Below are 11343 nucleotides of genomic sequence, written 5' to 3'. Positions count from 1 at the left end.
AACGCAACCACCGGGAAAGGGATCACAACTCCTAGGAAAGCCGTATGAGCTGCAGGCAGAGCTGCCGTCCTGTTCATGCGAGCTTTGGTTTTGGGCTGAGGCCGGCACCAGCCCCAGCGTAGCACCGCACCGCACCGGTGAGCCCCCAGCTGCATCCATAGCCCACCCCGACAGCTGCCGGCACCGGCGGCTGCGAGGGCAGGAAGCGCAGGCACCAGCGGGCGGCTGTTGAGTTCAGCTCCCTGCCGGGACGGACGGCGAGAGGTCGCCAGTGCGCGCTGCCCGCTCAGCTGCCGTCCCGGTGCCCAGAGCCGCCACCGCCCCTGGGTGGAGAGGCAGTCCCACGCCGGCAGCGGGCAGCGACCGTTGGGGTCCTGCGATGGGTCTTTGTTGCGGGGCTGTTCGGCCGCTTCCCTGTTGGGCTGTTAGCTGTGCAGCCGCTCGCGAGAAGGGGCCTGGACGGTGGGAGCATTTCAGTAAGGCTTCAGCCGGGTGTCAGCCGTTGGTTTTCGCCGCTCAGCCCTGGTTTTCCCTCGAGCCGTTCGCTCGCTGCCTTTGCTTTCTCATCAGGCAGTGCGCGGGGCAGCTAAGTACGGTGGCCGGGAGCGGGGGAAGGGGCCAGTATGGCGGCGGCGGTGGTGGCGATCGGCCGGGCGTGCACCTTTGGTGCCTTCCGAGTGGCGTGGCGAGGTGATGAGGGAGGGCATGGTACTGGGGGTGCCTCCTCGGGGAGGGGAGGCGGTCATTGCTCGCGGGCCCATCTCCCGTGGCAACGGTCCGGTCTGGACAGTCGCCGCGGGAGGCAGGGCCCCGAGCGGGTCCCCGCAGTCTGGGGCGGGGTGCACGTATATACATACATGTGTATGCACGTACGCGTGGGAGGTGGGTACGCTGTGTCCCTGTCGCGTTCCCGTAGATCTGGGGCATGACCTGGTAAGAGCTCTTGGTGGTAAGAGCAGAGCCTGTTCCCCTTGCGGCCTGCTGCCTGCCTGCTGTGGGGTTACACCGGCAGGGCTGCTGGGGGACAGAGGCAGATCAAGAGTGTGTCTGTGCTTCAGAGGCGGCTGGTCGTTGTTATACGTGGGTGCATAGAATGCATGTGTATATTTGCATTTTATAAGCCCTTGCACTGATTTTCCTTCCATTGTGTTAATTCCAGTGTGGAAAAAGTGCTTTGCTGTTTGTTGGACTCGGCTCCATCTGTGAGACTTGACAATGGTTACTGTGGCACAATGTTAAATGGCTAGTGATTAACTCGAAAACAGCACATGGAAAAGCAGGGGCTGCTCTGTATGTGCATGGATCAGAACACACCACAGCTGGATACATTCCCTTGTCTGCTCAATCCTTCTGGGTCCTACAAGAGCTAGATATGAATTCTGTTTTATATCTGAACAATGGTAATGGGATTTTCTAAACAAATGGTATTTTTTTTTTAAAGCCTGTATTTTTGCTAGGTAGTGTGAAACTAGTTGCTCTTGCATGTGTTATTCTTCTCCAGGACAGGAAGTGTGATAAATACCTTATGAAATAACTAGCTTTACACTTGCATTGTCATCAGTGGACAAGGTTGCTGTTGTCACTGCTTAGCAGTTTCCATATTTCTTTATTCACATGCACTAAACATGTACTTCATAAATGGGCTTTAGGCATGCAGATCTTGCTCATCATTACAGGGTTTGGGGCAGGCCAGCTGTGCCTTTGGAAACCTATATCAGTCATCTGTTACCCCATCAGAGTAACATGGGCAGTAATGTATGCCTTAAGATAATGGAGCGAGGTGTTTGCTTTTTAGTTCAAATATTTTTTCCTTCCCATTCTTCCTACCTTTCTCCTCGTACCTCTTTCTGGACATTTTTAATTCATAGGAATCTAAGTTTGTTCTCTAGACTTCTTTAATTCTTCAGTAGCCATTTCTTTCTGGATTTTAACCCTCTGCAGTCACTTGTCAAAACTCAGATGCATTATTTTTCCCAGTAGAGGTTAAAGTATACTTAAGAGGAAGGGAGAACAGGTATATTTTTTCCACTAAGGATCAGAGTTGACTTCGGATCTGTCTTTCAAAAATTGTGGTTAGAAAATTGGGAAAGTTGTCTTTTGATATATGAGAAATAATACTGTATAACTGAAAACTTGTGCTGTCTGGCATTTTCTGACTATATAGTTAAGTTTGATACAGGTTTGGTTTTTTTTTACCTGCATCCTTCTCAGAAGAGAACATGAAAGTCTTTTCATTATACAGTGTTTTTAAGCAGTGAATACTACTGAGGTTTTGACACAAACTTAAGGCAGTGTAGGTGTAACTATTGCAGTGCCAGGGGTACCTCAGCCTTTCGTATTGCTAAGTGCCCTCCATTTGCAACTTTGCTGTCTGCCTTGCAGCAGCTCTATGCCCTTTCACCCACACTACTCTGGCACTGTAGCAGAGCCTTTGGGGCAGTATTTTCCCCTTGTTCTCATGCTGTTGTCCTTATGGCCTTGCAGCTGTGAATCCCAATAGTGTTTGGTGGGTTCTCCTGGGTAGCAACTGGCAGGAGCAGGAAAAACTTCTTTTCTTCCCTTTGTTTTCCTCTGGGTTTTAGGTTTTGGACTCAGTAGGGCAGGGAATTATGTGGGTTTGGGGATTTTTTTTGCCATGTCTTCCTCCTCCCTCCTTTGTCCGCTGCAATTCAGAGACCAAACCAGAGAAGGCTGTGACATGCCTTCATAGTGCTTAACAGCCAGCCAGCCTGCATGTATCCAGTGAGGAGTCTAAAAGGGTCCTGATGAAAAGTATATAAGTACTGTGGAGAACTTCTATGGGGGGAAATAATCTGCAGCACTGGAGACTGCCTTGGGACACGTTATGTCTTTCTGTCTCCTTTTTGTTTTCACTTTTCTTCCAAAGTGACTTCCATTGTTAGAGTAATAGTATGCCACCAGCTATGCACCCCGCTAATAAGTTGTGGTGAACCTGTCTCAGAATACTTTATACAGCCTAGGTAGCTTGTATGCACTTAAGTTCTAGGCAAAAGCCATAATGAACTACATTAATGTCTGTGTGTTCTCCAGGGAAAGCTGGCGACTGAGGTGGGAAGAAAGGCCAGATTACATTGGTAAGAGTATTGGTATGAGGACACCTGGAAGCTGGGCATGTTTTTTGCTTTCAGCAGAGGATGTCCCTTCTTTCTCCCCCATCAAAGGCAAAATAAAGTTCTCTAGCTTTTTTAGCTTCTATGGTCCTCTAAAAACTTCCTTGCCTCCACTCCTAAAAAAAAAAAATCTAAGCACTTAATGAATTTCTGGTTTCTTTTCTTCCTCAGGGCAATCTATAATGAAGTGATGCCCATTCTGTAGTCAAACTGCAATTAAAGCTTGAGCATTTAGGGAGGTTTGAAAGCACGCCAGTGGTGTTTCCTTGGTGGAGGGAAACATTTTCACTGTCTAGTCCCAGAGTATATGCTAAAAAAAAAAAAAAAAAAAAAAGGCCAGGGAAAGTAAAAGGCTGCAACTGCTCCTAAATAATTTATTAAAATAATCTGTGTCTTTTCAGGTGCGGCTCTTTCTGATTTGATCACCTTTGTTTTCCATGCTTAGCCCAGGTAGATAGTGACCCTTTCCATGTGCTGTGATTTTAAATGCATGGTTTTTAGCTTGAGAAATTAAGTTCTTCACATCCAAACTTTTCCAAGGTAGCTGGAGGGTGTTTTAAAACACAGTTTGTATCAGTGCAAAGATTTCATTACTACATGGGCCTTTCTTGAGCACTTATGAGATGAAATGAAAAAAAATAGTAACAATTCTGAAGTGTCTTCCCTGTTCTGTTTTTTTGTATGAGTGCATTATTTCTGTGCATAAAAGCTTCATTTGAATAAAAAGCAGCAAGCAAAATGTTAAACAGGAAAAACAGGCAAAAAAAACCCCTTCATTGCCCATTAGAGGCTAAGTTAATAGCACTTGATATCTTCAGAACTGCAATTTGGAATTTAATCAGAACATCTCTGTTTTCCTGTATGTAAACCTTTTGAGAACATCGTGATTATTTCAGCCTAGAGCTTCCCATTTGTATGTCTGGAATTATACTTCGGCAATTTTTTCAAAGTTCTGATTATAACCACACAATAAGCATCTTGATGGCTCTTTTTTAAAGGTTTATTTACAGTGCAGTTCTCGCTGCTGAAACCAACTTCATGTAGTGTTTCTACCTCTCAGGTACAGAACTGAATAAGAACAGTTTTCAGTATTTAATTCCTGTGGAAAACAAAAATTACAGGAGTAGAGGGGATTATTAAATTATTGCAAATTGTTTAAAAAAAATAAAATTAGCACTCAGGCTTGCTGAATACTGCATTCGCTAGTAAAGTAAATATGTGGGTGTTCAGCATGCTTGCTGTCGTTCAGAATGTTAGGTGATATAGCAAGGAAATGGCAATGCATGCCAATTTTGGGCATTGTGTGTGGTGACTGATGCTGCACCCTGTGCATAAATCTGCTAAAGGTGGCATGTTAAACCAGTATGTAACTGAAATAAAGGTTAGGAGAGTTGTAATGAAATGGGTACAGTAAAGTACTGGACTTGTATATGAACTGTGGTGAGTGTTAGAAAGAAAACTGTTAGGCATTTAAAGTTTGCAGAAATAAGACTGTTAACCTGTTAGGTTTACTTTCCCACCTATCTTGAGATTCATTCTTCTGTTGCATCTTGTGAGAAGAATGAAATGGTTTTATAATGGTTTTGTTAAGTGAATTTTTAGTGCTGAATATACGTATATTTATACTTGTATAAAATGTTGTATTTAGCCAGTGAAGGACAACATTTAAAAATGAGTGCAGGGTTTTAATTGTAATGTTTATAGCAGGGAAGTAAGTATCACTGAGGAGTTATTTTTATGTTAGTGCAGAGCATGACTTACATATAGTAAGCATGCTTTTTTTTTTCCCCCCTGCTTTGTTGACCTGTCTTTTGCTGGTGGCAAGACATCAGTCCAGCATTCATGACATGTCTTTTTTTTTTTTACAAACGATTCAGTTTTGAATAGCTTATTGTAAGAGACATTTTAGATTTTGAATAAAAATACCATTACTTATGTTTGGAGGATGTATAGGGAATGGTAGATGTGATGCATTAACTGTACATACTTGCATGTCAAAATGCTGTTTTATTGACATGTGACATTTCAAACTGTTTACATTCTGTAAATATTTTTATTCTTTGCTCTCCTTTCAAAGTGTCTATTCCCTTGGTAGCAGTATGTGCACAGAAGTGTGTGGGTATACTTTATTAAATACCAGCACTCAGTGTTTCAGACTTTGGGAATTATGTGGGTTTGGGGATTTTTTTTGCCATGTCTTCCTCCTCCCTCCTTTGTCCGCTGCAATTCAGAGACCAAAACAGTCTCATCTCCCAGTGTCCTGAATATGGTCAACACAGCCCCTGGGCTTTCCTAGACATATAATTTTGATTGCCAGCTCAGAACTGGTATTCTCTCGCTGCCACTCTTAAAAGTATAAATCGCTCTCACTTTAAGAAAGATTGAATCGTTAAAGAAAATAGGAGATTTGTCACTGGTTTCAGTGAAGCCAGGATGTCACCCTGGGCTTTAACAACTTCTGTTATGAATTGTAATAGTCGGATGTTGTAGTACTTTTTAAAAATAACTTTGGATCACCAGACTTCTTCAGATCAGTTGAAGGTCTTCTGACCTTTTTCTGTCACATCACTGTTTATTTGGCTGCTTCTTTTTCTGACATTTGAATTTTTCTCCTCTTCTGTGCCCCAGCCATTCTGTCAGAATTTTATTTCTGCAGCAGCTATTCATCTGATTCCACTGTCTCTTGATGCTTCTTATTCTTGTCATTTTGTCCTGACTTTATTGCCTCTTTATGGACTTTTTTCAGATTTCCATCATAATTTCAAAAGGAGATGGTATTTAGAATGTGGAACTTTTTTTTTGCTAATGAAAGTAGGAGCAAAACAAACAATCAAAAGCAAATTGCATTGCAAGTATTTTTGATAATGAAGTAAACTGTCTAATAGTCTTACATTTTGTTTTCCAAATGAATCTATTGTTTCTTAGGCAGAGAATTTGGAATAGGCTTTTGTATTACAGAACTGTGAAAGAAACCAAAACCTCTGCTGCTAGAAGTGCAGATGACGAACTTAAACAAAGCAGTGACTTTCTCACTGTAATGTTTTAACGTACGTTTGAGCCTGGCCCAGTCAATTAGTGTTGCTCCTGATGTTCTGAATGCTGACCAGTTATTTATGTCGTTTTAGCTAACAAATTGTTGCTCCAATAGATAACTCAAAGTGAAGGTCTGCAGAGCCAGTTTAACAAACAAGATATGAGGAGCACTTAGATGGCAAGGCAGGGAAGCTAAATCAATTCTTTGCATCATTATTCACTGGAAAAAGAAACGAGATTTCCATGTGGTACCCCTTGGTGGTGATGGTGGTGAGACTTAGCGGATATTTCTGAAATTAAAATAACTGTGAAAGAGGTTATGGGACAAATCTGCAGGATGATCATTAGCAGAATAGGAAACTATTCACAAAAGAATTCTAAGAGAACTCCAGGATGAAAAAGATGAATTACTAGTAAGAGTGTGTAACCTCCCCTTTGAAATTGCTTTGGTACCTGAAGAGTGGAAAGGGGTAAATCTTTTAAAAAATGGTTGCAGAATAAATGTCAGTAAAAAGATTGTGCTAGCCTTTAGTAATGGAAAATTCAACCTTACAATTCTCTTAGTGCTTGGGTGTGTTTGTTGTTTTTTCTGAGAGACTCAGTAGGATAACAGTGATCCAGTTAAAGCACTACATGCATGATGTCCAAATAGCTTTCAGCAGAGTCCCTCACCACAGACTTTTAAGTTCAGCAGGTGTGGAATATGAGAGGAGGTCCTGGTGTGTTTAAATAATTCGCTGAAAGGTAGGGAAGAGTGTTGGAGCTCTTCTGTCAGAGGGAGATCACCAGTGGAGTTCCATAAACATCTGTACTGGATAGCATGTTTATAAGCTCACTTGAAAAGGGGTTGAGCAGCAAGGTAATTAATCTTTGTGGCAGTACTAAGTTATTTGAAGTAGAAGAGAAAGACTCACTGGAGAGTTACTGAAGACTGAGTGAATGGGCAATAAAATGGTGAATGAATTACAATGTAGATAAATATAAAGTGATGAAGTTCTAAATCCCTTCATAGCCAAAAGACTAAATCACAACTGGAGAAGACTGATGCAAAAGGGAGAAGGGCCAGCAGAAATACCATAGCAACAGCTTAGTAGGCTGGGACTTGTCAACCTGGAAAAAAGCTTCCTGGGGAAGTATCAGAGAAGTCCACTAGATCACATGTGGAGTGGATAGGAATTGACTTTCTCTTCCAATCGGACAACTAGGCCATGGAGGTAATAAAAGACAGGCTGAAAATAGTAGTAGTAATAATAATAAAGGCATCTGGTTTATTATGTGGTGAGTAGTTAGATGTATGGAACTCCTTACCAAGGAGTGTTGTGGATGCAAGATGTCTACATGGTTCTGAGGAAATCACCTGTACTGACAGTAGTCAGAGACTGAGAAAATACAAAGGACGACAGTATTGTATGTATTTGCTCACTTTTTACTCTTCCCCAGGCAGCTGTTTATAGTGCTTACTGGAGACAGAATACTGAGCTGCTTAGGCTGCTAGCCTAAACCAGTGCATCCATTCATAAATGTTCAGATTTTTTTCTCATTTTTCTCAAAAAGGTGTTAAGAACTAGGAGTTACTAAGCCTTTGTATTAGAAGAAGCTTGTTATCAATAGATGTGCTCGTGTATGTGAAAAGAACGTTTATAAGCCAACAGGAAGTATATGAAGTGGGGAAAAGTGTGCCAAGTCATGTTTGAGGTATGACAAAATTTGTAAATGTGTGAAGAAGATCGGATTAGATTTTGCAAGTTATTTTGAAGCAATTTCCAGCTGTAGGCAATTAAAGGGTGCAACAAGGGAAATTATAATTACTGCCACACAGCGCAATTTTAAATTAGATGTAGATACATGATGTTATTTTTAAAAAAATAACTTCTTTAATTACATGCTGTTCCAAAAAATAGACTAATACCTCATGTAATTTTTGTGAAAATTATTCTCAGGTGAACTGTTAATTTAATCTTGTAGATTAACAGTTTGTCATTAAATGCTTATTAAAAAACACAAAACAGCTCAAAAATTGTGTGTGCTTATAGAGTTATCACCTACATTGTCTATGTAGTTCATATTAGGAGTGACTGCTAGTTCAGTAGCAGTTTGAAGTGAAAGGAAGCGTTTGAGTAGTGACTAGCATATTGTTTGTATGTGTCTCATACTGTGACTCAGTGATATGTTCTGAATTCTCCATAAATTTAGCCAGATATTTAAGAATCTTCTAATCCTATTTTTTGCTTTTTTGTTTCTAGACTGCTTTTTATTTTGTGAAAATTAATAGTTTTTCACAAAATTTTCATAATAGAGTTTTTTTATCAACTTTTAACTTTTCATAGGAATAAATGACAGTAACTTTACATTTTATGACTACTTTGAAAGGAATTTTTTAGAACTTTTTAGAACTGCTACATTACCCCAGTTAAGTGAACTGATTATTATTTGCCTAGAAAGAGCTATTGTCCTGACTTCAAAAAATGGATTGTTTTTTTATTGATACTGGATGGTAACAGAACATGACTAAAGTCATGCTTATTTTCTGCTTCTAAAATCTAGCTGAAAAGATTGAATTTAAATGTAGTTTAGGAAGAAGTAGATTTTAAAATCTTTTTACATTTTATTATCATTTTCTGAATAACATGTTGAATAATTTATTTCAAGAGAGTATAGCCCTTCTTAGTTTGTTGAATATGCACACTGTTTGGATTGATTGATTATATAAGTAGGAAAAATACAGATTGATTGCTTCTGAAGAACCACCTCTCTGTGGTGGTCAATAAATGATAGTATATGTTGCTTTCATTGTTGTAGGTAAGCACCTGAGCCTTAGCAGCTATAACATGCTCCCTTTGGGTAACAGAATAGTAATGTTTCTGCATAGCTGAGCCACCTGGCAGAAAATACACCACCATGTGTCCTATATTGAAGTAATCTGCTCTGGAGATTATAAGAGCATGTGTAATTGGCTAGCTTTGTAATAAGCAAATCTGGAGGGCCATGGGGAAGGAGGTACTTCTGGAGGTATGTTCTCCTTTCAGGAGGCCAGAGTAAGTCAGGTTTGTGAATTCACAGAATCACAGGATAGTTGAGGTTGGAAGCCTCTGGAGATCACCTAGTTCACCTTCCCTGCTCAGAGGAGGGTCAACTAGAGTAGATTACCCAGTGCCATGTTCAGCTGAGATTTAAAAAAATAAAAAAAAAAAAAATTATGGTCAGATGGAATTTTGTATTTTTAAATTTATGCTTGTTGTCACTTGGCACCAATGAGAAGAGCCTGGCTCAGTCTTTTTATCATCCCTTCAGATATTCATATACATAGGTAAGATCCCTCCTGAGCTTGTTTTTTTCCAGGCTAAATGGTCCCAGCGCTCTTGGACTCTCCTCTTATGAGAAATACTCCAGTCTCTTAATCATCTTCATGACCCTTCGCTGGACTTTCTCATTGAATCATAGAATATCTGAAGTTGGAAGGGACTCATAAGGATCAAGTCCAACTCCCTGTTCCTCTCAGGACTACCTAGAACTAAACCATATGACTAAGAGCATTGTCCAGACATTCCTTGAACTCTGTACAGGCTTGGTGCCATGACCACTTTTGTGGCGAGCCTGTTCAAGTGACTGACCACCCTCTCAGTGAAGAACCTTTTCCTAATGTCCAGTTCTCTATTATGTCCACGTCTCTCTTGTACTGGGGAGCCCAGAACTGGACACAGTGCTCCAGGTGTGTCTCACTAGTGCTGAGTATAGAGGGCAAGGATCACCTCCTTCAGCCCACTGGCAACAGTTCTCCTAATGCAGCCCAGGATGGTGTTGGCCTTTTTTGCTGCAAGGGCACATTGCTGGCTGATGGTCAACTTGGTGGCCACCGGGATCTGCCAAGCTACTTTCCAGCTGTTCAGCCCCCAGGATGTATTGGTGCATGTGGTTCCTCCCCAGGTGCAGGACTTTGCACTTGCCCTTGTTGAACTTCATGAGGTTCCTGTCAGCCCATTTCTCCAGCCTGTCAGGGTCCCTCTGTATGGCAGCACAACCCTGTGGTGCATCAGCTACTCCTCCCAGCTTTGTATCATCAGCAAACTTGCTGAGGGTACACTCTGCCCCACCATCCAGATCATTAATGAAGATATTGAACAGGATTATTGGGCTGATTTCAGATTTGGTTTTCATAGCACATAGTATTTAATGATGTATTTATGTATTGCTTTTGATTGTGGCCAGGAACATTATTGTATTATGTTTTGCTGCTAGAACAATATTTCTACTTTTTGAAGGTGCATTCTCATTCTATCAGCAATATGTTAGAAACCTTCTAGCCACTTTCTTTGTGACATTTTCTATTGCAGTATTCCCCACCCCAGCAACTTGCTTTATGCTTCAAGACAGAAGGTTCAAGTCTGATTCCCTTTGGAAACTAAGCTGTATGAGTAAATATTACTGCTTTTCCTTCTGGTGTGTATATTTGCAGGAAATGCTGTTTTAAAGAAGAAAATGTCCTGTGTATAAAGACCTTTCTGTCTTCATTCTCAGGGTCTGCTTCTCTGCCAGTGAAAGGGAGTTGCTGTTCTAGCCTGGCATGGGCTTTCCAGGCACGGTGTTCCATCTCTGCCCCCTGGAATGTGACTGTCGAGCAATGCAGACAAAGCAGTTTCTTCAATATGTGTAAGTCTCGAATTGGATTAAAATTATTCTCTGTAGTAAACAGAAGAAGGAAAGAAAATTTTGCTTTGGAGCGATACAGTCATTAAAATCTATGTATAGTAACTTTTTGTTACTCTAGTTACATATCTCCTAAAATTATAGTTACAACTATTGACAGAAGTGCATGCACAATGACAGTTTATTATCTTTTAATAGCAAGTAAGGGTTTGACTTATGTCACAGTGAATCCATCTAATACATGTCATTGTATGGAAGGGGGAAACACCTTCCCCTCTGTTTCCTAGTCCTTTATTGAGAATATACATTGTGTGTTTATTTTCCAAATGATTTTTGAGCCACAGGCAAGACATACTGTTCAGGCTGTGCTGTCTCAAAAGTGAAATAACTAAAATGCAATGTGTTAAACAAAAAATGTTGATAATGTTCTGCTAATTGTCTGGCCAGCTGCAGTATTTTCCTCCAGTCCTGAAAGGTATTACAGACATGCTTAACATAATTGAGAAATTACGGCTGTTTGAATTCACGCTTGGGA

The 11343-nt window shown here is 41.0% G+C and overlaps 1 protein-coding gene across 1 annotated transcript in view; it reads left to right on the top strand.

The window, feature by feature from the left end:
• Window positions 1–623: 623 nt before the first annotated feature.
• MRPS5 (mitochondrial ribosomal protein S5) overlaps window positions 624–11343 on the top strand; it is a 75006-nt gene continuing 64286 nt past the window's right edge. Inside the window, exons 1-2 of the mRNA XM_075707836.1 lie at window positions 624–690; window positions 10680–10811. Coding sequence (XP_075563951.1) covers window positions 624–690; window positions 10680–10811 — 199 coding nt within the window. The remainder of the gene's footprint in view (window positions 691–10679; window positions 10812–11343) is intronic.

This window comes from Pelecanus crispus, chromosome 3 (assembly GCF_030463565.1).
Source record: "Pelecanus crispus isolate bPelCri1 chromosome 3, bPelCri1.pri, whole genome shotgun sequence".
In the NCBI taxonomy this organism is placed as follows: Eukaryota; Metazoa; Chordata; class Aves; order Pelecaniformes; family Pelecanidae; genus Pelecanus; species Pelecanus crispus.
This window is presented reverse-complemented; position numbering and strand designations above follow the sequence as displayed.